General features: G+C 46.1%; 2 protein-coding genes across 2 annotated transcripts in view; one reads left to right on the top strand and one right to left on the bottom strand.

Moving 5' to 3' along the window:
• LOC117045139 overlaps positions 1-27031 on the top strand; it is a 415311-nt gene that overhangs the window by 255675 nt on the left and 132605 nt on the right. The window lies entirely within an intron of this gene.
• On the bottom strand, positions 287-25200 carry MRPL48 (mitochondrial ribosomal protein L48). The gene is made up of 8 exons (XM_033145798.1): positions 25183-25200; positions 21273-21325; positions 19290-19333; positions 16804-16889; positions 12330-12502; positions 7329-7431; positions 4668-4757; positions 287-525 (listed from the first exon to the last, which is right to left on the bottom strand). Exons 1-8 carry the CDS (start codon positions 25198-25200, stop codon positions 451-453), a joined length of 642 nt encoding a protein of 213 aa, XP_033001689.1. The 3' UTR covers positions 287-450.

The raw sequence follows: 27031 nt of genomic DNA on the forward strand, positions 1-27031 counted from the left end.
GCGGCAGCCCAGCTCAGGAAGCACATTACAGCTCAGGTCTTGATAACACCTTAATACACACAACACACACAAACTCAATACAAACACAGACAAACTCAATAAACTGGTTGGGCCTGCCCTGTAAAGAGTGCTGAATTGCCAGTACTCTACCCAGAAACCCTGAGGATTCTGTTTCCAGATTCTGTAAGCAGAAGTCTAAATTGGTACAGGTGACGCAATGAGCTTTTGCTTAACTCCAGCAGCAGAAATTGCCTCGTGTTACAGCACACCGCAGAAGCACGCCATAAAGATTCCAACATTTATTACGAAAACAAAGACTCATTGTGACAGCGTTGGCTTTTGCAGCAAACACCGAGGTCCACTTCCACCGTGTTGTGGAACGTTGCGAAAAGGTCGACCAGGATCAGCCACAAACCCTGATGTAAAACGGATATTTGTAATGTGCTTGACTCAGCTCATTTGAGAAAGCAGCTCCTCCAGTTCTGGACGTGCCTTCAGCCGAACCTTGAAGTCTTCCTCTGTGTGCTGTAGAGGGGAAAACAGCAACAGCAGGACGTTATAGATATTAGCAGGGTCAGCTGGAGACCCCAGAAAGGTGGCTATGCTTGACGTTTGGGAAAGAGAGCACGAAGGAGGAAACCATTTCTCAAAATGCTAACTAGAAAGGTTTGCTGTTCATCGCAACTACCACTACAGTGGTACCTCTGGTTGCGAACGGGATCCGTTCCGGAGCCCCGTTCGCAACCTGAAAGGTCTGCAACCTGAAGTGCCGAATCTGCGCATGCTGTGTGAAGCGCCAAACCAGGTAGTAACCCGTCCCGGTACTTCTGGGTTCAGTGCGTTCGGATCCCGTGATGAACGCAACCCACAGCGGCCGTAACATGATGTATAATAATAATAATAATAATAATAATAATAATAATAATAATATAAATATATTATTTATTCCCCAGCCACTCTGGGCAGCTTCCAACAGAATGTTAAAATACAATAATCTATTAAACATTAAAAGCTTCCCTAAACAGGGCTGCCTTCAGATGTCTCCTAAAAGTCTGGTAGTTGGTTTCCTCTTTGACATCTGGTGGGATGTCTGTATGACTACTAACTTCAAAAGGAGACAAGCAAGTGGCAAGAAGAGTTTCCGAGGGAGATGCTTACTCTTCACACACTTTCAAGGCAAACTTTTGGGGCTGAAATAAGACAGCAGACCTCTGATGTCAATGCAGGTTTGTAAAAAGCTACGGTTGACATATTGCCCAAAGTGAAAATCTGGACATATTTGTTGAGAAATATATTTTCTGAATTTATAACTGATTTTTTTTTTTGGGGGGGGGAATTAATCTTTCCCCTTCCCTTGCCATATGTCCGACATTTTGCCGATTTGCTGAAAATCTGCCTGGATGTCATTTTCCTGCCTGGACGTATGCGGGAAGACCCGGACGTATGGCAGCCCTAAAGTCAACCTGTGCTCAAAGCGTCCAACCAGATGCCTGTGGGAAACCAGCCAACAGGATTCGATCACAAGAGCAACACTCTCCCCTCCTGGGGTTTCCAGCAACTGGTATTCAGAAGGATTTCTGCCTTCACCTGTGGAGGCAGAGTGAGGCCATTACAGCTAGTAGCTATCAATAGCTCCCTCCATGAATTTGTCTAATCCTCTTTCAAAGAAAAAATTCCCACCATCATTCTGAGTAATTCCCCTCCTCACTCTCTCACTATATATAAGGGTCTGGTGACCTCCGTTTCAGTGTATCTGAAGAAGTGTGCATGCACACGAAAGCTCATACCAAACACAAACTTAGTTGGTCTCTAAGGTGCTACTGGAAGGATTTTTCATTTTTCATTTTGTTTTGACTATGGCAGACCAACAAGGCTATCTACCTGTAACTAAAGCCATGCAAGTTGGTGCCGGGAGATCCCTAGTTTAAAGCTTCTTGAAAACATATTTCCCTCCTCATGCCAAATCCTTAAATTTTAGACAGAGGATAGCTAGGACTGCCATACGTCCTGGTTTTCCCAGACATATCCGGGATTCCGCTCCTGAAAATGGCGCCTGGGGGAATTTTCGGAACTCGGCAAAATGTCCGGGGAAACCCGGATGTATGGCAACGGGGTGATTTCTTGCTGAAATCATGATTTCTTTCTATGCGCAGGGCTGGCTCATACCAGCCGCCTCCCTCACTAGTGCCCTCCAATGTTGCTCTCTCTTTCTCTTGCGTTTGCCAGCTCCCACAGCCCCTTCCCTGCCTCCGGCAACCCTAAAGGATGGGGCAAGCAATTGAGATGTGGGATGGGGGGGGGGTTCCCCAATGATGGGGGGTGTCCGGGTTTTTGCTCTTTGGAATATGACCACCCCAGTATAGCTACAAAGAGGGCCGAGTAAGCAAGGAAGAATTGCATTCTTTGTTCTCGCTGCTGTGTTTTTCCACGCACAGCCAAAAGCTGTTCATCCACTGTTTACAGTTAGCCTTTCCTGCATGCCGTTTCCTAGGAAGAGGCAGGGAAACGTACACCCCCACCATGTAACAGTTCATCATTTGCCCCAAATCTCATGCCTGCATTGCAGGGGTTGGACTAGTTGACCCTTAAGGTCCCTTCCAGCTCTATGCGGAATGCCCTCAAGGATATTGTCCCCCTCTTGCAGGCAGCAGAACGAAACCATCCTGGGCATGCTGCCTGCACACTTCTCAGCTCAGACTTCCCTGTTGAGCAGATCTTCTCCCCAGAGATACTGTATATTCTGGCGTATAAGACTACTTTTTAATCCAGGAACATCTTATCAAAAGCCGGGGGTCGTCTTATATGCCAGGTGGAGAATCTGCGGTCGAGTATATCTCAAATTCTATATTTTAACTGGAAAAGTTGGGGGTCATCTTATACGCCCAGTCGTCTTATACGCTGGAAAATATGGGTACTAAAGGCAGCCTTTCTCTTCCTGAGCACTCATGGGTCTGCTTCAGGTTGCTGCCTGGGATTTACTCAGTAATGGGTGCCTGATGGTGCATAAATTGAGAATGAAATAGAGGAGGAGGACGCACCATTACGGAGCTGGGCTTCGGAGCAGAAAGGCTTTCGAGGCAAAAATGATGCAGGCAATTTCTTGGAGAGAGAGTGAGTAATGAATAACGAAACACAAAAAAAAGATCTAGAGAGCGCAATCTCCCTGGGAAAGTTCTGCATGAGCCACATTGGAACAAGAGGGAGCTGTGCAAAACTACTCGGTTGTCCTATGGGTCAAGGCCTCGTGCAGCCTTCCCAAGGGGCTGAGGAGGCCTTGCAAAACTGGGCAGCTATACTGAGAATAAAACGCTGAGCATCAGGATATGGGCGGCCATGTAGGATTGAGAATACATTGTAAAATCAATGATGCCCTCAAATTCTGTGCTCAGAGCCAAAGTATGCAAATACGTGTGGTGCGTGGTAATTTGCCTACAGTGGTACCTTGGTTCTCGAACAGCCTAGTTCACGAACAACTTAGAACCCGAACGCCGCAAACCCGGAAGTGAGCGTTCCGGTTCTCGATTTTTTTTTTTGGGAAGTCGGACGTTTCCTGAGCTTCCGTTTTTAGTGTTGCGCTTCCGCTTTTAGAGAGATCGCACTGGTTGGGCGGGTGAGAAGCGTCCCGGCCATAGCTATCAACTGTTCCCTTTTCTTGCGAGGAATCCTATTCGGAATAAGGGAATTTCCTGGCAGTGCTCTGCAGCCCAGCTGCTTTGAAGTGGGAGACAGAAAGAGATCTCGAAAGATTGTGATGATTGGGGCGGTGGGGAGAAGCGTTTTAGTGGTAGTTTTTCAACAGCCTGGAACGGATCAATCCATTTGCATTACTTTCTATGGGAAAGCAGGCCTAGGTTTTGGAATGTTTAGGAACGGACTTCCAGAAAGGATTAAGTTCGAGAACCAAAGTACCACTGTATTTTGCTTGATTCTGGTCATTTCCATTACCATCGCAATCGCAACCATTAGGTTTAAACTTCCCCCTCGTTTGTTCTGGAACAAATTTCCTGTGGTGCAAAAGGGACCAGGCAGTAAAGACACCAAGGTTCAAATCTGCTGTGAAGCTTGTCTCAAGAAGTCATGAGCCCTGCTGGGTCTCAGCAAAAGGTCCATCAGGTCTGGCATCCCTCCTCCTAGCAATGGGCAGGCAGGTGTATCCGGGAACCCCACAAACAGGGCACGGCGACAACAGCCCTCCTTGGTTATTTGTCTCCAGCACCCGGTATTCCAAGGTAAACTGCGTCTGAAGAGGGAGGCTCTTTATCATGGCTGCTGAGGAGTTTATTCCAAAGACGTGTCCAGCTACCAAATTCAGGAGGGAGGGAGGATGCACATGAGAGAGGGTGTGTGTGTGTCCTGGAGCAGTTCTCAGAACCTGCTTTTTAACAATACAGTCATACCTCGGGTTACGGCTGCTTCAGGCTGTGTGTTTTCGGGCTGCACACCGTGCCGAACCCGGAAGTACCGGAACAGGTTAAATCCGGGTTTCAGCACTCGTGCATGCGCAGAAGCCCTAAGTCACACTTTGCACATGCGCAGAGGCGCCGGATCGCAGCCCTCGTGTGCGCAGAGGGTTACAGGCACTGCGGGTTGCAAGCGCGCATCCACTGTAGTTTAAAAGCCAGGAGCCACAATGCTAAACCTGAATGCTTCAGTAAGAATCCACATACCTCTTTCACTAACAGATGGACTCCTTCCGGCTGATTATTCTGAATGATTTCCAAGAGAATAGGAGCGAATGCAGCACTCAATCCGCTGATCTGAAGGGGAAGGGGGGGGGAGAAGCAGAATGGATCATTGCAGGGGAAGGGAAAGAGAGCAACCCCCCCCCTTAAAAAAAACTGGGCCTGTTATGTTATCAGCAAACAGCATTATGATAAGGTGAAAGTACACAAGAATCATATAATAAGAAAATCAATTTTTTAAAAGTGTGGGGAAAGTATAAAGGCTTATTAGAACAATGGTGTCTTTCTCCCGTTAGAAGCAGTACCTTTGAAGAAAGTGAATATGAGGACCAATTGGCCAACATATAGGGAGCTTTTAACTGAGGTAGAAAACCAGGTAAAATTAAAAATTTTTGAAGAGGTGAGAGAACTAGTAACAGGTTGGTTACGGTATCATCAATTAAATATTTTAATAAAATTGATAAAAAGAAAGGTTTTAGTTATCAGTTATTAAGATTTCAAAGAGAGATTTTAGAATAAAACCATTAAATAATGGTTGAAAATGTATAATTTTCTCCTGGAATGGGAAACAATGAACAGGTCAAATTTGTGATGATATAATGGGTGAAAGATGTGGGACATAGTATACAAATGACAGACTGGGAGAGGCTGTGGAAAATAGACCTGAAATTTACGGCATGTTTTTTTATTGAAAGAAAATTATATGAAAATGATGTACCAGTGGTATTTGACCGCAGTAAAACTAGCAAAAATGTACAGAACAAGTACCAATATATGCTGGAAATGTAAAGAAAAGTAAGTTACCTTTTATCATATGTGGTGGGAATGTAAGAAAGTGAAATGCTTCTGGGATATGATATATAATGAAATTAAGAAAATGTTGAAATATACATATATTAAAAAACCGGAAGCTTTTCTACTAGGAATTGTAGGTACAGACATTGACAGACAAAATATTAAGCTTTTTCTATATGCAACAACCGCAGCAAGAATTTTATTAGCACAGAAGTGGAAACGAGGAATTACCGACAAAGGAAGAATGGCAACTGAAGTTATTGGAGTATGCGGAACTGGCTAAAATGACGGGAAGAATCTGAGAACAGAGAGACTAGAAGTTCATCCAGCATTGGACTAAATTTGTAAATTATTTGAAAGACAATTGTAGTCAATTAAATACGTTGGTAGGGCTGCAAGAAGCTTTGTAAGGAAAGGTATAAAAATCATTGCAGAGATACTTCTGATTTGAAAGCAATGGTTAAGTAGTGAAAATGCAGAAATTTGAAATGAAAGATTGAAAATCCTAAGGAAGGTTTGAAGGAAGTCATGGCCCTAAAAAAGCCAAAATGTATAATACAAGAGGAGAGGTTGTAAAGGAAAGTATTGTAAAATTAATAAAAATGATATGGCGGAACCCCCCTCCCCCGCTTCTGTTGCAACAGAACACCGTGATGGAAACCAGAGAGCACGGAAACGCCGTTTACCTTCCCGCCGGAGCGGTACCTATTTATCTACTTGTACCTTGACGTGCTTTTGAACTGCTAGGTTGGCAGGAGCAGGGACAGAGCAATGGGAGCTCACCCCGTCGCGGGGATTCGAACCACCGACCTTCCAATCAGCAAGCCCAAGAGGCTCAGTGGCTTAGACCACAGCGCCAGCTCCACTACCCGCTACTGGAATGTGTGCAGAGGAGTTCCACCAAGATGATCAAGGTGTAGCGGTGGGGCTTTAAAATGACTGCCTCTTCAACACTGCCCCTGTTGTTTTTAGTGTACGCCAAAGATGTCACAGGGAACTCAGCTGAAAGACTGCCAGGCAACATGATGTCACCATGTTGTTGTTCAGTCGTGTCCGACTGTTCGTGACCCCATGGACCAGAGCACGCCAGGCACCCCTATCCTTCACTGCTTCCCGCAGTTTGGCCAAACTCATGCCAGTCGCTTCGAGAACACTGTCCAACCATCTCATCCTCTGTCGTCCCCTTCTCCTTGTGCCCTCCATCTTTCCCAACATCAGGGTCTTTTCTAGGGAGTCTTCTCTTCTCATGAGGTGGCCAAAGTACTGGAGCCTCAACTTCAGGATCTGCCCTTCCAGTGAGCACTCAGGGCTGATTTCTTTAAGGATGGATAAGTTTGATCTTTTTGCAGTCCACGGGACTCTCAAGAGTCTCCTCCAGCACCATAATTCAAAAGCATCAATTCTTCGGCGATCAGCCTTCTTTATGGTCCAGCTCTCACTTCCGTACATTACTACTGGGAAAACCATAGCTTTAACTATACGGACCTTTGTCGGCAAGGTGATGCCTCTGCTTTTTAAGATGCTGTCTAGGTTTGTCATTGCTTTTCTCCCAAGAAGCTGGCGTCTTCTAATTTCGTGACTGCTGTCACCATCTGCAGTGATCATGGAACCCAAGAAAGTGAAATCTCTCACTGCCTCCATTTCTTCCCCTTCTATTTGCCAGAAGGTGATGGGACCAGTGGCCATGATCTTAGTTTTTTGGATGTTGAGCTTCAGACCATATTTTGTGCTCTCCTCTATCACCCTCATTAAAAGGTTCTTTAATTCCTCCTCACTGAGTGAGGAGGAATTAAAGATGTTACCATACTATTAAAAAAACGAAGAGGAAATCGGGCAGGCGAGACCTCCTACCTGAACAACACGTTGGTGGGTTGTAAGAACAGCATCCAGGTGCATCTTGGAGCCTTGCTCCTGCATCAGCATCACCTCCATGGTCTTGGTGGGCATCGCATAGCTGTGGAAACAGCAGCTCAGTTATCAGCACTCCCCAGGCACGAAAGGGGTGAGTGAGAGAAAGAGATACTTTTGCACTATTCAGCAGAAAGAACCGAACGTCCAGCCCCAGGGAGCGAGGCTCCTGAGAGGCAGCCTTCGTGACAAATTAGCGATGCAGACAAGATCGGCTGCCTTCGTTAAATGGAGCACAGCCGCCTGCGTTAATGAGGCCTGCTGGCGCTAAACTCCTACCTCTGTGCCAGCGGAATCGGGAAATCTGCATTGAAAATGGTTTTCTGCAAAAACCGGCAAGGCGTATTTGTTTACAGGTCTCGTGGGGTGGGTGTAATGCAAGAGAAAGCAAGTGCGTGCCCCATAGGTTTATTTTCAAGATAACCAGTGTGCTGCAGGAGACACAAGAGCGCTCGGTTGGGTCGCTTCATGAGACAGAGCAACATCCCCGTTGAGCTCTGAAGTTCCCCGAGTGGGCTTCAACCGGGAGAAAGTTCATTAAAATTTGATGCTGAGAAAGCTTGAATTTTTTTTGCAATTTGCAAAAACAATGCACATCTGCATACATTTTATATAAAGTGTCTCTCTCTCTAGTAGCCCTGGAGAAGGAAAGCTAAACTAAACCCAGATACCCTGAGCAACTTCCCCTCCGGTTTAAACAATCTGAACATGCTCTCTCCACAGCAGTAATGCCTAGGAACTTGACTTGAAGTGAAAGTTCCAATTCTAAGATGGCGAATCTCCTGCCATCTTAAAAAAAACGGTGTCTGGGGTTTATTTATTACTTTACAAATTTACAGACTGATTTACTGAGTGAGGCAATCAAAGTGTTGCAGAAAAAGATAAAAATAAGATGAAATACCCCAAAAAAATGCAAATTCTATAAGCAAGTGGTACCATTTTTACCAGCTTTACAATAAAACTGTTCCTGCAGATGTATGATTAATATGCCATAAGTGACGGGGTCATAACACAGGGAAAGCCTCCTTTAAGAAAAACATATTCAGTAGATGTCTAAACATCACAATGCTGGGCAATTGGCTGGTAACTCATTCCAAAGGCCTGGAGCTGCAACACTAAAAGCCCAGTTCCTTTTCCACACTAGGTGCACCTCTGGGGTATCCAGTACTCTCAGTAGTGCCTCTATTGAGGAGCACAGTTGCCCAGCAGGGATGTGTGAGGCGAGGTAACAACAGCGCATGTACTGTTCACCTGGAAAGGTCACATCAAAGGAATAAACATCAATGTGCAGTTAGCTCAATGCACAGGCTGCAATTGGCTCAAGCAAGCTTCCGCTGTTTGCGAACTGGGGGGAAAGTGGGGGGGGGGCTGTTAATGTGTGCGATCCATGCAGAAAAGTGACACCAAGCACATAATTTGAAGACACGAGACACTTCTAGCTTTCATTCTTATGGAGAGAGAAGTTTGAAAATATGTCTAGCATTCAAGAGGTAACAGATTCTGAGCCCTGCCCATCCATTTTCCTCTCCGGTCACATTGTCCTACTGCACCAATGCCTTCCAATGCACATTCTGCAAAAAAATAAAAACGCAATTTAAAGGACCGGGTAAAACACTTACAAATCAACCACAATCAGGGCGGCGGGGGGGGGGGGGCTCAATTTCTGGCATTTCGAGGAAGGTCTGGGAACGTGTCTCGTCTGACAACCCTGGAGAGCTGCTGCCAATCAATGTACAAAACTCTAAGCTAGATGGACCAAAGGTCTAACTCTCTCTATATAGCAGGCAGCTTCCTATTTTCCATCTCACAATCCAGCCTAGCCTTCATTCCGATTTTATCTACCCCCTTTAAAAAGCCCGTTCCGCACATTCCTCTAAAGATATCTTCTCGCCCTACTTTTGGGAGGTGTTTCGTTGCGGGCAGAACAAAGCCAGCTAGATCTGATCAGCTCCTGGGATTTTCAAAGAGCCAAGCGTAGGGAAAAGGTCAAGCTCGGAGGGTGAACGGAGCCTTTGTCTCTGAACCCTGGGCAGGGCAGGGGGGAAAGAGGTTCATAAACACAACTGGAAGAGCACAGAAGATATATATAGAGAGAGAGAGAGAGTGAGAGAGTGTGTATGATGGCCTGGGATTCAGACTCGGATGCTAAACCTGAGGGACCCCAGCCTGCACAGGATTCCCCGCCTCCAGAACCAGCTGAGCCGGGGCTAGGGCAAACTAAAGGGTCCTCACCTGTGCTGGATCCTAAGGTGCAGGCATCAGCGGAGTCTGCTCTGGCTCCTGATGGAGGACCCATTGCCTGCAGGTGCCCCACTCTCAGCCCCATCAGAGGAAGCTGAGGCTGCCCCTGGGTCCGGTAACCCACCAGCCTCTCCTGAGCTGCGGAGGCTCAGGGCAGAGAGGTGAAGGGAACTAAGTTCCTGCAGGAGGAGTGCTCGCCTCCAGGCCAGAAGGAGAGGCGAGTCACCGGAGGATCGGGGCTGCTCTAAGCCTTGGGGCAGATAAAGGCCAGCCAGCCCCAGCCCCAGCCCCAAGTTGCGTGAGCAACACAGTTGCTAACGTGTGCCTGCCTGTGTCCTCATGCCTGTTCCTGACCTGTACCTTGCCCTACTTCCTGCTTTGCACCCTGCCGGATTGACCCCCTGTTGGACTCCTGGACCTCAGACTGGACTTTGACCCTGCTTCACAGACGAACCCCCAGGGCCAGCACAGAGAAGCTGAACATAACCCTCCAGTCTTTTCTAAGATGTCCAAAATAGAGTACAAGAGATTTTAAAAACAAAAAACACCCCCAACAGATTTCAGAATACTACAATGGAAGGCAATCCCTTCTTCCTCAAAGATCATACGGTGTTTCATGGACCTAGACACCACAGTACATTTGTGGATTCTGAGTGCCTACTAAAGGTATTTTCTTCTCTTTCACACCAATATCCTCGCCAGTTTTTTGTATCAGCAGGAAGCATCGGTGCCGTGGAGGGGTGGGGGAGAAAGAGGGCCAGCCTGATTGGTCAAGCAGAATTCGGAAAGTAAGCACTGAAGTGGTGGGAAAGAGTGGATGGTAGGATCCCAGCAGATTTGAATCCAATTTTGGAGGTGGGGGCAGGGAGTGTGTGTGAATACATGCTACAGAGGCAATCCGGCGATGATTTTTTCAGTTGCATGAGAACCAAAGAATGCAGACATATCATCAGGACAAATCGCAGCAGGTTAAGCAGATGAAATACATTTAGGTGGCCACTTGGACAACAAAGGTGGGAATGCCCTGTGGCATTATGGGGTCTCCTCCAGTGACAAATCCTCTGAGAATAATTAAGATTCTTCACGCTTCTAAACTCTTAACTCAGCAATTTGGCTTTTTCCGTTTTGCAGTTTCCTCTTCCCACGTATTGAATGATCAAGCAAAGGCGTCATCATGACCTTTGATCCGATAGTCCTGCACCTCCTTTGTTACAAACCTGTCCCTCTTATGTGTGACACACCTCGCGAATTACCCCCTCGGCAGCTGGAAGCCTGGGCGAACTGCTTATGGTCCACCAAGACCCCTAGATCCTTTTCACGAGTACTGCACTAAGCCAGGATAAATGGACATAAATCTGATATCAGGAATCACAAGACAGAGAAACCAGTAGGAGAACACTTCAATCTCCCAGGACATTCTATACAAGATCTCAAAGTAGCTGTCTTAATACAAAGGAATTTCAGAAATAGACTAGAAAGAGAAGTTGCTGAATTGCAACTTATTACCAAACTTAAAACCACGGAGAGACCTGGTCTGAACAAAGACATTGGATTCTTATCTCATTCTACGTGACAAAGCTATCTTTAGCCATCTCACCCCTTGCTTTTTCCTTTTAGACTAATTGCAGTCGTTAACAGTCATCAACAGGTTTTCCACACCCATCAGCCGATCACCCATTCCCACCACCCTTCTGAGTCGTACCCTTCCCACTTTCTCACTATATATAAGGGTCTGGGGACTTCTGCTTCAGTGTATCTGAAGAAGTGTGCATGCACACGAAAGCTCATACCAAGAACAAACTTAGTTGGTCTCTAAGGTGCTACTGGAAGGATTTTATTTATTTTTTATTTTGTTTTGATCCTGGTGATGGTTATCAACTCTGCTGTTTGCTCAGCAATCTCCTCTCTAGGGTTGGGAATCAAAGGGAAGGAATTCATCCTGGGATTAACACAGGAATGCAAAGGTACCATTTCGTTTAGCAGAGACTCTTGCTCTTATGGCAACGTGACTGCCAGCTTAGAGGAAATGGAGGATAGAAAAAGCCACATGGATGCTACAAAAGGCCACTTTTTTGAGGGGGGGTGCTGGAGGGCAGTGGGCCAGGTTGGTTAGACACATTATCTTTCCTCCGAAGAGCTCAAAGTGTCAGTCACATGATTCTCTCTTCCCTCTCCATTTTATCCCCGCAACAACCTGGAGGTGCAGTGACTGGCCCAGGGCCGCCTGGCGAGTGGGGAGTTGAATCCAGGTCCGTGAGAAGAGCCAGTGTGGCTTAGTGGTTAGAGTGTCCGACTAGGACCTGGGAGACCTGGGTTGAAATCCCCACTTTAGCCGTTGAAATAAGCAATCTCCCAGCCTGCACTGATGACAGCTCCACCGGAAAGGTTGTCCTAATGCCCATACAAGGCAGAGAACCTGTGACCCTCCAAGCCTGGGGTCAGCAAACTTTTTCATCAGGGGGCCGGTCCACTGTCCCTCAGACCTTGTGGGGGGCTGGACTATATTTTGAAAAGTATAAATATCCTGCAAGCTGGTCCCGCAGCTGCCTCCGGACCTGGAGGGAGAACGCACTCTGCATGTGGTCAGGAGTCCCACTATCTGGAAGGCCCCAGGCTTGGCCGCCCCCAACATTCAACCACACAAGACAAAGCAAGTGTGATCTCACTGTGGATCACAGGCAGGGATCCAGCCGATATCTATACCTTTCCTCCACTTTGATGGAGTGTCGGTTGCAGAGCTTGTGGACGTACTGCGCATAGTGCTCGACCAAGGTCATGTCGTAACCAGTCATGACGATGTTCAAGACTCCATACTCGTATTCTGTCCCAGGGTCAATCTCCTTCATTTGGACTCGGTCCCTCCTTCTCTTGGAAGCCTGAGAAGAAAGAAGCAGAATTCTCTCAAACGCAGCTGGGGACACCCGCAAGTGTAAAAGGATCTAACTGAAGCATGGCATGGAGAAAATGGATCAAGGGGAGCTTTTCTCCCTCCTAACGCTGGAACTTCCTCCAACAAAGAAGAAGAGGAGGAGTTTGGATTTGATATCCCACTTTATCACTACCCGAAGGAGTCTCAAAGCGGCTGACAATCTCCTTTCCCTTCCTCCCCCACAACAAACACTCTGTGAGGTGAGTGGGGCTGAGAGACTTCAGAGAAGTGTGACTGGCCCAAGGTCACCCAGCAGCTGCATGTGGAGGAGAGGGGAAGCGAAGCCGGTTCCCCAGATTACGAGTCCACCGCTCTTAACCACTACACCACACTGGCTCTGTGGCTGAAGGCTGGAAGGTTCAGGACAGATAAAAGGATGGGCTTCTTCACACAGCGCATAGTTAAACTATGGAACTGCCTCTCGCAGGAGGCAGATTTGGAAGGCTTTAAAAAAGGATTAGAGGGCTACTGATGGCTACTAGCCATAATGGCTATGCTTTGCCTCCACAGTCAGGGGCAGCAATGAATACCAGTTGCTGGAAACCACAGGAGGGGAGAGTGTGGCTCCTGGGTTCGAATCCTGTTTGCTGGTTTCCCACAGGCATCTGGTTGGCCAACTGTGAAAATTGGATGCTGGACTAGATGAACCATTGGCCTGATCCAGCAGGCGCTTCTTATGTTCAGCTGATTCCTCGTACTGGGGCCAGAGCGGGTGGGGAAGAGTCGAAATTGTCTTGGAACAATTAAAATCTTTCCCGGCTCTTGACAAGCTAGGACAAACTGCTCCTATTTCAACTTCTTGCCTTCAAGACATTCCGCCCGGATGAATGATTGGTTCATTATCTTTCCAAATTGCAAAGGCCTCCCCTTTCAGATTTCTCGTGCTCTAAAATGTTCCAGAGTGCCTCTCCATCTGTGCCGCTGCTCGGTAACGGCACACAACTCAATTTGTGCTACTTCGAGTGTGATCCTAACATCCCTTTTCTTTTCTGCTACTGGAGGGCGTCTAGAGTCAGGCAGAAGTGCCAATCTGGAGCTGGTGCAGCAAAGGAGGAAGAGAGAGAGAAAAAAATAACCCTCACCTGCCATCTTGGTCTGATAGACATTTGCTATACCATCTTCATCATTATACTGAACATTATATGGCACTTTGTATTTTTGCACTTTGTAATTGCACTTTGTACTAGCACTTTATGATTTAAAGCATATTTAGGTTAGCCTCTGATGAAATATTTATAAATGCCCTTTGCATTAAGATATTGTCAGTTTAGTTTCACGTTTATGCTATTCTTCCAGTGATATACACGGTTTTGTATTTTATCTTGGTCAGGGTGAGCAGCAAGGCTTGGGACTGTGGCAATTGTTTGTTTTTAAAGTATTTTTATTAAAGATTTACTTGATTTACAAAAGTGTGTGCCATGTCTCTCTCTCTCGAATTTTTTTTTTTATGTAACATTTTTGCAAGTCAGTTTCATTTGTTGAGACATTAGGAAGAAAAGGGGGAAAGAGGTGGATGGGGGGGAAGATGGGGGGTCGGGTGACGATGTTTCTATTTTACAGGTGAAACTCGAAAAATTAAAATATTGTGGAAAGGTTCATTTCTTTCAGTAATTCAACTTAAAAGGTGAAACTAATATATGAGATAGACTCATGACATGCAAAGCGAGATATGTCAAGCCTTTATTTGTTATAATTGTGATGATTATGGCGTACAGCTGATGAGAACCCCAAATTAACAATTTCAGCTTTGGGGTTTTCATCAGCTGTACGCCATAATCATCACAATTACAACAAACAAAGGCTTGACATATCTTGTTTTGCATGTCATGGGTCTATCTCATATATTAAACTCCAGTAGCTAATGAAAACAATTGCTTCCATTAATGGACTTTTCCACGATATTCTAATTTTTCGAGTTTCACTTGTACTTGATATATGTAGGGTTTGATGTCAGCGTTGCTTGTGCAGGTTCTCTGTTGTTCGCTTGCGTTCCTTTGATGGTGAGAGAGGTTGGGGTTGGCCTAGGGTGTGATTGTTCATTTGTGGTTGGCTGTGGTGGTCTTTGGTTTCCTGTGTGAGTGGGGTGGGTGAGTGTTTTTGATCAGGTTAGCCATATTGATTTGTATGCTGTTGGTGGATTTTTGTCATTGTCTTGTTGGGCTGTGTGTGTGATAAAAGGGAGCCATACCGGGGTGAAGGCGTCGTCTTCTATTTGTCCCCGTGCCAGTTTCAGCTTATTGGTTAATTTTTCTAGCAAGGCTGTTTCCCATACTATTTGGTACCACTGGTCCATGCTGACTCCTGATAGGTCTCTCCAGTGTCTGGTGATCGTGGCAATTGTTATAATAATAATAATATAATATAATATTTATTATTTGTACCCCGCCCATCTGGCTGGATTTCCCCAGCCACTCTGGGTGGCTTCCAACAAAAATCAGATACAAAAATATCACACATTAAAAACTTCCCTGAAAAGGGCTGCCTTCAGGTATTTTCTGAATGTCAGGTAGTTGTTTATCTCCTTGACCTGTGATGGGAGGGCGTTCCACAGTGCGGTCGCCACTACCGAGAAGGCCCTCTGCCTGGTTCCCTGTAGCTTTGCTTCACGCAGTGAGGGAACCGCCAGAAGGCCCTCGGTGCTGGATCTCAGTGTCCGGGCTGAATGATGGGGGTGGAGACGCTCCTTCAGGTATACAGGACCGAGGCCGTTTAGGGCTTTAAAGGTCAGCACCAACACACTTTGAACTGTGCTCGGAAACATACTGAGAGCCAATGTAGATCTCTCAGGACCGGTGTTATGTGGTCCCGGCGGCCACTCCCAGTCACCAGTCTAGCTGGCGCATTCTGGATTAATTGCAGTTTCCGGGTCACCTTCAAAGGTAGCCCCTTGATTGTATCTCTATGCCACTTTTCAGTGAGATCAATCCCAAAGCGCTCGGCTTAGGATTGCTCTGCCCATATATTTTGTGTATGCAGTTTGCTACACGGATATGAACATATGAACAGTCTGCTGGATTTGGCCAATGGTCCACCTAAGTCCACCATCCTGTTCTCACAGGGGCCGACCAGACGCTTGTGGGAAACCTGCAAGGGGGACAACAGCGCTCCCCCCTCTGTTGTCAATGATTTAAACAACTCAGTGCAGCGGGAAAACAGTGAAATGGACAAGAATAATGTATTAATAGTTTCAGATTAATAAACTCCTTCCCTCCAAGGAGTGAACAAAGTGTACCACGTCCATTCTCGTGCTATAAAAAGAAATACAACAAGCTCACTAGGCTGTGAGTCTTCAAAGACCTGCTCCTTGCTGGCCTTTTCCAACCCGGCCTGGGAGGGCGGGGTCCGGACTGACTCCAGCTGCAAAAGCTGAAGAGATCTGGATTTTGGTTGCTGCTGCTATTGATATTAATTTTTTGGATCTTTATTTTTAGATCTTATACTGATTTACGTGGGAACTGTTCAGTGATGGCTGTGTACTTTTTGATGTGTTCCATTTCTTGCTTAGGACTGCTTTTGTTAGGTTTGTAATTGTGGAAATCTTTTCATGTTGTTAGGCGCCCTGAGCATGGTTTTATCTATGGAAAGGCAGCAAACAAATTAAATAGTGGTGGTGGTAGATACTGTTATTTTTATGTATCTTTGCCATTTGAAAAAGAAATCCTTGCATTTGTCAGTAAGTTATTATTCCTCTGGAGCTGTGCCGCACTTTTGTCCTTCCAGGCATGTGATGTTTTCTGGTCTACACCTTCTGTTTTTCCTTCTTTTTATTAATTCTTAGCATCAAAATCAATAAAAATATTTTGGGAGGGAAATACAACAGGCGCTCTTCAACTCCACCAATCCACATCAAATGGTTTACACCAGGGGTCCCCAAACTAAGGCCCGGGGGCCAGATGCGGCCCAATCGCCTTCTAAATCCAGCCCGCGGACAGTCTGGGAATCAGCGTGTTTTATTTAAAATGCATCTCTGGGTTATTGGTGGGGCCTGCCTGGTGTTTTTACATGAGTAGAATGTGTCCTTTTATTTAAAATGCATCTCTGGGTTATTTTTGGGGCATAGGAATTCGTTCATATTTTTTTTCAAAATATAGTCAGGCCCCCCCACAAGGTCTGATGGACAGTGGACCGGCCCCCTGCTGAAAAAGTTTGCTGACCCTGGTTTACACTGAAGGTTTCCCCATCAATCTCTGGTTTTTTTTCTTTCAAGAAACTGCCCAATCAGCAGAGTCCAAGATCAGAGGAGCTTACCTCTTTGGGGAGCAGGTATTTGAACCGGCCAATGCGATGAGTAGGCTGGGACCTGTAGTGCCTGGGGCAGTCCAGCAGCGTGCTACCTTTGGAAAACAAAACAGACACAGTTAGGTCCCTTCAGAAACCTTAAACCCACTTGCCAAGCACTTTTTGAACTGCGCTCCAAGGAACCCAGCAAATTGGGGGTTCCTTGGTGAGAACATCACCACGGCAAACACGTTTTCCTGAAAGACAGTGGCAGGCGGGTGCGGGAGCTGCTGCTTTCTGTGTCCTTCTTCTCTCCGACTGCTCAAAAGAAACCACAAATGAGCCACAGGTGTCACAATGGGTCGGCAGCAGCTGCGCAGCATCGCCCAAGTGCAGTGGAGTAGGAAGGACGGGGCGTAGGGGGCGCTCCGTCCCGGGTTCCAGGGGAGGGGGGTGACACTTGGCGGCCCCTCCTGCCACTCCCCGCTGCCTGGCACCCCGTCCATGCTGATCCACAGACGGACGGGGCAGCCCCACGAGCCGCCGCTCGCCCGCCGGCTCCCCTGGTCGCCGTGGGAGCAACAGCACTGGGAGGGATGCACGGCGCATGCCCAGAAATTCTGGGCATGCACACTGCATCCGAGTCGGCACCACTGCTCCCGCGGCAACTGGGCGGGCCGCCCCGTCCGTAAAGCAGCACAGACGGGGCAGCCCACAAGTCGCTGCCCACCCGGTGGACCTCCTAGTTGTCGCAGGAGCAGCAGCGCTGGGCCAATGGACTGTGCATGCGCGGCCCGTCCCAACATGTGTCCGGACATCAGAATGCCTTGCCCCCAGGGGGGTGCCTCCGTGCGCCGCCCCAGGCAGCGCGGAGGTTTCCTCCGCCACTGCTCAGGTGCTCGTAGCAGCTGCGTTAAGGAGCAAAGACACTGGGCACTGGGGAGAGGTCCCAAGGACATAGAAAGAGAGGGAGAGTGGATGGGTATCTGAAGGCTATTTGCTTTAACAAGCCCTTTGCAATCCTATCCAATGCATGTTCATTCAAAACCCCAGCTCAAGATGATTAATCAGGGTGGATTTGATTTAAATCAAATCAATTTAAATCACAATTTAAAATCACTAGTCAGTAAGGCTTGATGTAAATCTTTTTTTTTTTTTACAGAAAGACTCATTCTTGCATATTTACAAACAGGTGAAGGTTTCATTTTTGGAACAATAAATTTTCAGAGTAGTTTTTACAGTTATATCAAAAAATTACTCATTTGGTTATACTCTTAGAAATACATAGACAGATAATTATGAAATTATTGTGAGGTTTAATAAGTTAACTGTTTATATTTGGACAACTTTTCCGCTGTACTTTATTGAAAGAAGAAAAATAAACATTTCCTTAATAACAACTGAAACAATTTATTTAACTAAAACAATAACATTATAGTATATGTATCTATATTTGTTAACTGATGTGGTTAAACTTTTTTTTTTAAACTGAGTTTTAGCACACATGAAAAACTTAAATCCTTATTTCCTGATGAATAGCCTTTGGAATATAATGAAACTTAAATAGAAAACTGTATTTAGAAAGATTTTTTCTCCAAAAGCATTTTATTTTAAAAAATCCGATTTAAATTAAAGAAATCCGATTTTTTTGATTTTTTTTATAAATTTAATTGATTTTTATCCACCCTGTGATTAATGTACAAGTAAACATGCACAGGATCAAGCAGCTAGTATGCTTCAGCTCCAGTTTTCACTAAACAAGGAGATCAAGTGAGGAAAGAGGAGAGCCAGTGTGGTGTAGCGGTTAAGAGTGGTAGACTCGTAATCTGGGGAACCGGGTTCGTGTCTCCGCTCCTCCACATGCAGCTCCTGGGTGACCTTGGGCTAGTCACACTTCTCTGAAGTCTCTCAGCCCCACTCACCTCACAGAGTGTTTGTTGTGGGGGAGGAAGGGAAAGGAGAATGTGAGCTGCTTTGAGACTCCTTCGGGTAGTGATAAAGCGGGGTATCAAATCCAAACTCTTCTTCTTCTTCTTCTTCTTCTACAGACTGCTGTTAGAAAGAGGGTGTGCACCCCTACTCTTGAATCAATTGTTCATATGAGAAACGTTTAGGTTGCAAACCAGCAGGCAAGAACTTGGGAAGATTTGTCGGTATCACATGTAGCAAAACATTCAAACCATCATTATGCTAACATGTGCTAGACTAGCCTTCAACAATCTCCTAGGTGTTGGGACTACAGTTCCCATCAGTCTCAACCAACACTGGCTGGGGCTGATGGGAGTTGTAGTCTAAAACATCTGGGAGGACACCGGATGGTGAAAGGCTAGTCTAGCAATGTATTAGCATTTCTCGTCATTATTAATGTTGATGTGAATGCTATCAGGGGAAGGCCTGCTCTGTCCATTCTCAGGGTGCCTCTCTACACGAGAGGGGGGAATTATAACTTCCACTCAACAAAGCAGAGCACAGCACTCAGGCTACTGGCACAGAAGTTCCTGAAAATCAATTCTTACCTATGGAACATACAGGATTCCTTCTGGACGTTTTTAAGGCAAGACTAAAGAAAAAGAAGAACGTTCGTCATTACAGGCTCTTGATATCTCCGTCTGCAAAATGTTTTGAAACTTTCTTTCTGTTTTTACTGTCTGTGTCCATTTTATTTTATTTTATTTTTAATTTTGCTTTATTTTCAATTAATTCACATTACATGTGAATTGCCATACACCTTCAACAGAAAGAATTTTCTATTTTGTTTCGACTATGGCAGACCAACACGGCTACCCACCTGTAACTGGAACCTTCAACATTGTGCATAACATGAATATATTATTTCTGCAAATTCCCCACATCTAACCCTGCAACTACCTCCCCTTATACCCAAACACCCATGTGACTTCCTTCGCCCACATGCACGTGTTTCGTGTTTCGAAACTTTCTTAAGGCTGACATTTGGCACCTTCTTAAGCGTAACTGTAATGACAAAACTGCATGTTAGGGAAGGGCCCACAAGGTGTTGCCTGCAGATAGGATAGAACAGGCATAGGCAACCTTCGGCCCTCCAGATGTTTTGGCCTACAACTCCCATGATCCCTAGCTAACAGGACCAGTGGTCAGGGATGATGGGAATTGTAGTCCAAAACATCTGGAGGGCCGAAGCTTGCCTATGCCTGGGATAGAGCATCTGCTTTAGACACAAAAGGTTCCTGTTTCAATCTCCAGTGTCTTGGAATGACCCCTGCCGAAAACCCTGGAAAGCCACTGCCAGTCACTCTAGAAAATGCTGAGCTGGATGGACCACTGGCCTGACTCTGTATAAAACAGCTTCCTGTGTTCCCCGTTGATCAGGACTGGGGATTTTGGAGTCAGCACAGGTGGCTGATGAAACAAGCAAAAAGATTCTCAGTAGGAAGTCGCTGGCCTCAAAAGCCAAGTGTACATACAGTCGTACCTCGGAAGTCGAACGGAATCCATTCCGGAAGTCTGTTCGGCTTCCAAAACGTTCGGAAACCAAAGCGCGGCTTCCGATTGTCTGCAGGAAGCTCCTGCAGCCAATCGGAAGCCGCAGAAGCCCTGTTGGACGTTTGGCTTCCAAAAATAGTTCGCAAACTGGAACAGTCACTTTGTGGCGTTCGGGAGCCAAAACGTCTGAGAACTAAGCTGTTCGAAAAACAAGGTATGACTGTACTTAGAAGTAAGTCCTATTAATCAAAGTACCGTACTTTTCTGTGTATAAGACTAGGGTTTTTATTATTGAAAAGAGTGTTAAAAATTGGGGCTCGCCCTATACATGGATAGTGCAGAGGGGGGACTGGCGACTGGTTGCAGCAGCGAGCAGGAAGTTGTCAGCGGTGATTGGAGGGGGTGATTGGTGGCTGCGGCAAGGGCTGCTTGGGGTTGGCTGCTGCTGCGTCAATGGTTTTTGCACTTGCCGGCTGCTGGTTGCAATTCAGCAGACTGTTTATGGCTTTTTTGACGTGTGCGAGAGGCAGCGCTTGTCAGTATGGTGAGTGATTTTCGGCATTCCCCCCCCCAACTCTGTGCAACCCTTCCCCAAAAAAGGACTTGGCCATCTCCCTCCATTTTCTTAAACTGGAGTCCCCAAAAATAGGGGGGGCGTCTTGTGCATGGGGGCGTCTAATACATGGAAAAAATAGGGTATTTTAAAACTGTAGACCACACTGGATGCCTTGGAAGAAAGGTGGAATATAAATGCAATCAATCAATCTAAAAAAATAAAACATCAAAATGGACTTAATTCTGAGTAAACAGACAGAGGGTCAGGGTGGGTCGTTTCCTCCCTTTTCCCTGGTTCTAAATCTGACTGTGGAATAAAGCCCCAAATGAGGACATAAGGCTGCTCCTCCAGTGTAGACATGCCTTAAGACCAGGCCACAATCCCTGACCTATTTTGGTTATTTTACTGCTACCACCGTACCGACAAGAATAAATTTGTTCAACATAGGCTATCATGTTTGCTTCAACGTTATTCACCTTACCTGATAAGCACAGGCGACTGTTTTAAAAGGGATTCCTTTCCCAGGAAGAAGGCCTAGTGGGATGGAGGAGGAGAGGGAAGAAAAGAAAAATATCCTTAAAATGTCAACAAAAACTAATATGAAAAGTTGTTATTCTAAAAATCTTCATCTACTTGCATATTAAAGTTATACCAGCAAGAATTAGTCTTTATGTAGAAAACTGTGATTTAAATCAAGGCTTACTGACTAGTGATTTAAATCATGATTTAAATCAAATCCACCCTGCAACAAAGACTGCAGTTTTTCAGGGCACTGATGGCTCTCTGGCAATCTATTCCAGCGTTCACCTCCTACTTCAAAGCTCCACATTTGCAAGCCACCAGCAAACTTCTCAACCTGTTATTAGAAGCCCTAAAGGCTGGTGTTCACAAAAGAACAACAGGAAGACAGATGAGTGCAATTTCTATTTTTGCATACTCTGTCACTTGTGTATTTCCACAGCGTAATCTTCGGGTGGGGGGGACACACGCTAGGCTGGATTTACTCTTGAAGCCACAGACACGTCTTCAGCTCAAGATGATACACATGCACTTAAGTCAATTTATTTCAAAATCTGTCCACTGGCTTTCAATCTTTAAAAAGGAAAGAGCAGATCTGGGAGGAAGTTCCCAAGTCTGCATCTGTCCCTAATCATACATTACAGGTGAAACTTGAAAAATTAGAATATCGTGGGAAAGTCCATTTATGTAAGCAATTACTTTCATTAGCTACTGGAGTTTAATATATGAGATAGATTCATGACATGCAAAGTGAGATATGTCAAGCCTTTGCTTGTTATAATTGTGATGATTATTGCGTACAGCTGATGAAAATCCCAAAGTTAAAGATTGTTAATTTGGGGTTCTCATCAGCTGTACGCCATAATCATCACAATTGTAACAAATAGAGGTTTGACATATCTCGCTTTGCATGTCATGAGTCTATCTCATATATTAGTTTCACCTTTTAAGTTGAATTACTGAAAGAAACGAACCTTTCCACGATATTCTGATTTTTCGAGTTTCACCTGTACATGCCAACAAACATGTCTACATACATAACCCTGGTGACATATTTTGAGAACAGTACAGAAGAGGGTTTTTTTAAGCCCATTCTGCCCAGAACAACAGTTTACACTTAACTTGTTTCGATGATACGGACAGCGATAGATCGGAGGCTGGAAATCTACTATTGCTGTATAAAGAATGACATTAAGGGACAGACAGTCTGAAATGGAAGCACAGATGCATCCAGGAAGCTTTGGCCAGCCTGATGCCCTCCATTGGCCAACTTGACTGGAGTTGATGGGAGTTGTGGTCCAAAATATGAGGAAGGTGGCACGAGTCTGGGCCATGCAAGGGCAAACCAAAGGTGAGATTTAGGAAATGGAGATGATAAGAGAGAGAGAGAGAGAATGGAGGAGTCACTCTGTCACTCTTACTTGTTCCAAGGAGAGAGAAGGAGTGGGTTTCCTGGTATCGTCATGACCCAAGAGCTTGGATCAAGGCAACAGAGTCTACCGCAAAGGCTGGTTTGCAAAAGAAAAGCGTTCCTCTGCACCAATTCTATCAGGCTTGCAATCAATTTGCTGAATTTTAAAGGAGCCAAAGGCAAGCCCTGCTGGGAAAGCGACATTCAAGAGCATGCTTCAAAGCTTTCAATTGTTCCTTTGCAGCCTAGGCTTTACCCATCCACACCTGGCATTTTATGGGGTAAGTGGGCATGGCAGAGTGGGAGGTGGAACAGCCCTTATTGGACCTACCACACCTCTGCTTGTCCCATGCCTAGGAAGCACGGACTGAGCAGTTTTGTGCTTGACTCGTGCATTTTAGGCATGGGTCCAAGTGATTTCCCCCTTGCCCTAGTCCTTTCCCAGTGAAAACCTGCTCTTTAGCTCTAAATTGGAACATACAGCAATCCATGAAAAACCTGAATTGCCTTTTTGCTCCGACTGAGTGCTAAGGAGCAGTTTTCCCTGGGAGAAAGCAGCAGGACAAGAGGAACTGTAGACCAGCCCTAAACCAACATTCTCAGAATGCGCAAATCCTTGGGTAGATAGTTTGCCTCAAGATTCCTAGGTAGCAAGTTGCCCTTTGTTATCTATTTGCATCAGTGAATGAGGACAGGTTGGTTGTGAAGATAGGCAAGCCTTTGTAGGTCACCTTTGAGTCCTGTGTTGTATAAGCAACTTGGGTTTCTTATAAGGCTCCCAAGACAGTTCCAAAAATAGAAGAGGGAGAACACATGACTTCACGTCCCCTTGAGGTTCCTGCTAACCAGAGGAAAATAACAACAATGGAAAGGTGGCAAGGAAACAGAGGGAGAAGGGAGGAGGGGGAAGCTACCTGGGGTTAAAATAAGCAATCAAAGGAGGGGGTCGCATGAGGCTTGAACTTCCAAGTTTCCTGGATGGATTAAAACAACTTTGAATGCCTTAGCGAGGACTCTGAAATGACCTACAAAGATCAAAAAGGCTAGCCCTGCCATACGTCAGGAAAATTCCTGACATGCCCTGGTTTTAGGCTGTAAAAATGGCGTGGGGGGATTTTGCTGAATTGGCCAAATGTCAGGGAATGTATGGCAACGCGATGGAAAAACAGCAGCGGAAACAGCTCAAAAAGCTTTGTTGTTGTTGTTGTTCTTCAGTCGTGTCCGACTCTTCGTGACCCCACGGACCAGAGCACGCCAGGCACGCCTATCTTTCACTGCCTCCCACAGTTTGGCCAAACTCATGCTAGTCGCTTCGAGAACAATGTCCAACCATCTCATCCTCTGTCGTCCCCTTCTCTTTGTGCCCTCCATCTTTCCCAACATCAGGGTCTTTTCCAGGGAGTCTTCTCTTCTCATGAGGTGGCCAAAGTATTGGAACCTAAGCTTCAGGATCTGCCCTTCCAGTGAGCACTCAGGGCTGATTTCTTTAAGGATGGATAAGTATGATCTTTTTTGCAGTCCATGGGACTCTTAAGGGTCTCCTCCAGCACCATAATTCAAAAGCATCAATTCTTTGGCGATCAGTCTTCTTAAAAAGCTTAAAATAACTATTTGGGGGGCTGGTTTCCCCAAAAACGCTCAACAATGTTACTTTTTGAAATAGGGCAACCCTAAAAAAGGCTGTACAACTGTGGTCCCTTGGAGACAAAAAATTTTAAGACCCAGCTTCCTGTTGGGAGGAGAAACCTGGGACAAAAAAGGCAACCTGCATCAGGCAAATAGTGGAGGAAGGAAGCATCATTAACTAACTTTGTAGTTATAGAATTGTAGAGTTGGAACGGACCCCAAGGGTGGTCTAGTACAACCCCCTGTAATGCAAGAATCTCAGCTAAATCATCCCTGATGGCCATCCATCCTCTACTTTAAAACCTCCAAGGAAGAAGAGCCCACCCACCTCCAGAAGAAGTCCGTTCCACTGTTGAGCAGCTCTTACCATCAGAAAATTCTTCCTGGTGTTTAGTCAGGATCTCCTTTCTTATAAGCCATGGGTTCAAGTCCTACCCTCCAGAGCAGGAGAAAACAAGCTTTCTCCATCTTCCATGTGCCAGTCCTTTAGACCAGAGCTTTCCAAACTGTCGCAACACATCCATGTGTTGGCTGCAGTGTGTAGGTGTGTCACACAGATGCTCCCCGCACTCCTTCCAGGGCTGGGAAGGGGTTAGTTTAACCTCCAGTTTGCTAGTAAAATTGAATTGCTGTGCCGCAAAATGATGCCTGTCTAAAAAGCGTGTTGCCAGCATGAAGTATTTTGAAAGCTCTGCATTAGATATTTGAAGGTGGCTAACGTATCTCCACTCAGGTCTTCTCTTTTCCAGGCTACACATACCCGACTCTCTCCAACATACCCAACTCTCCATCAGCTGGAGTCCATCTTTGCATGCAGGTGAAGTGTCTAACTCACTGAGGGTGTGAGACCCATCGGCTACCCTCACCTGGTTTAGCAGGCCAGTGGAAGCCGTTTCCCGGGCTGTAGCCGCTGTCGCCTGCTGACAGCTTCTAGAAGCCACAGGTGATAGCTGAGTGCAGGGTGGGGACCAAAGGTAGACAAATTGAAATCCCAAACGAGCAGAACAGACTATTTATGTATGCTGCACAGATGTTACTGGCCCAGAGATGGAAAGAAGATAAAAGTTCCCACCAGAGAAGAATGGCGGATGAAGTTGATGGACTATGCTGAAATGGCTAAAATGACCGGAAGAGTCAGAAATCAGGAAGACTAACATTTTAACAAGGAATGGGGAAAATTTATAACTTAAAGACCATTGTAAACAGTTAAAATCATTGGGGGGAAATGTCAATTTCCAGTAGCACCTTAGAGACCAACTAAGTTTGTTCTGGGTATAAGCTTTCATGTGCATGCACACTTCTTCAGTTAAAATCATTAGTAGGATTGGAATATCACTTGTAGTTTAAGGTTGAATTCTGGACATAGCGGAAGAGGCAAAGGTTTTGGATTATCATAAAAGATGTGAGAGGAAAGAATTAATAATAGGACCCACAAAGGGGAGGGTGGAAGTCCAGGAGATTCCTTGGAATCTTATTTCTATGATTTATGTATGATATACCGTATCTCTGTTTAAATTTTAATTTGAAAAACCCAATAAATTTTAATAAAGGTGGTCAAACCCAAAGGAGCACCCACCAGAGGTACCCCACTCCCCTAACACCCCATAGACCTCAACTCTGTGGCGCTGTGGTCTAAACCACTGAGCCTAGAGCTTGCTGATCAGAAGGTCGGCAGTTCGAATCCCTGTGACGGGGTGAGCTCCCGTTGTTCTGTCCCAGCTCCTGCCAACCTAGCAGTTCGAAAGCACATCAAAGTGCAAGTAGATAAATAGGTACCGCTCTGGCAGGAAGGTAAACGGCGTTTCCGTGCGCTGCTCTGGTTTTGCCAGAAGCTGCTTCATGTTGGCCACATGATCCGGAAAAACTGTCTGCGGACAAACGCCGGCTCCCTCAGCCAGTAAAGCAAGATGAGCGCCGCAACCCCAGAGTTGTTCGCGACTGGACTTAACTGTCAGGGGTCCTTTACCTTTTTTAACCTCCTCAAACCCTGCAAGTCAGCTCATCCCACTCAAGAGAGGATCCAAGGCAAATTAAAGGGAAATTCGCAATGCAATCCTATACCTAACAATGTGCCCCATTGAGAACATATGGGCACAGCTTAGAATCACTGGCACTGACCGAAAAGGATTCTGGGATTGGCAGAGAGCTATTGCAGGCATAAGCAAACTCAGCCCTTCCGATGTTTTGGGACTACAACTCCCATCATCCCTAGCTAACAGGACCAGTGGTCAGGGATGATGGGAGTTGTAGTCCCAAAACATCTGGAGGGCCGAGTTTGCCTATGCCTGAGCTATTGCTTTGACCAGGGAGGCTAATAAGAATCGACGCAGAAGCACAGACTCATGGGAGTGCAGTAAGAAGGTCAAAACGCCCCGTCTCTCTCCTCATCCCTCTGCCCACCTAAAAAAGCGTACGTACTCTGCCCAAAGCCGCGGTCATGCTCCCCAGTCGCTGCTAGAAACCCTCCAGGCGGTAACCACGGCGACGCAGCGGGACAAGCACGAGTCTCTATGGGTCCACCGCCGACACACGCCCCCCAAGTCTCTCGCGTGCAACGACAAAACGTGTCCCCCTTGCTCACCCGGCCCGTCCGCAGAGGGTTCCGCCGTAATTTTGTCCTTCCAATCAAAGAGCCCGACGCCGCGGAGGAGACGGCCGCCGCCGCCAATCAGCGGCGTCCTCCT

This window comes from Lacerta agilis, chromosome 4 (assembly GCF_009819535.1).
Source record: "Lacerta agilis isolate rLacAgi1 chromosome 4, rLacAgi1.pri, whole genome shotgun sequence".
Lineage (NCBI taxonomy): Eukaryota > Metazoa > Chordata > Lepidosauria > Squamata > Lacertidae > Lacerta > Lacerta agilis.

What these genes read in the sequence shown, in the direction of transcription:
- MRPL48 (XM_033145798.1), bottom strand. An exon ending in AATACCTGCTCCCCAAAGAG is followed by an intron (nt 12,503 to 16,803) that starts GTAAGCTCCTCT and finishes CTTTCTTCTCAG; the next exon opens with GCTTCCAAGAGAAGGAGGGA. An exon ending in TCCATCAAAGTGGAGGAAAG is followed by an intron (nt 7,432 to 12,329) that starts GTATAGATATCG and finishes CTGTTTCCACAG; the next exon opens with CTATGCGATGCCCACCAAGA.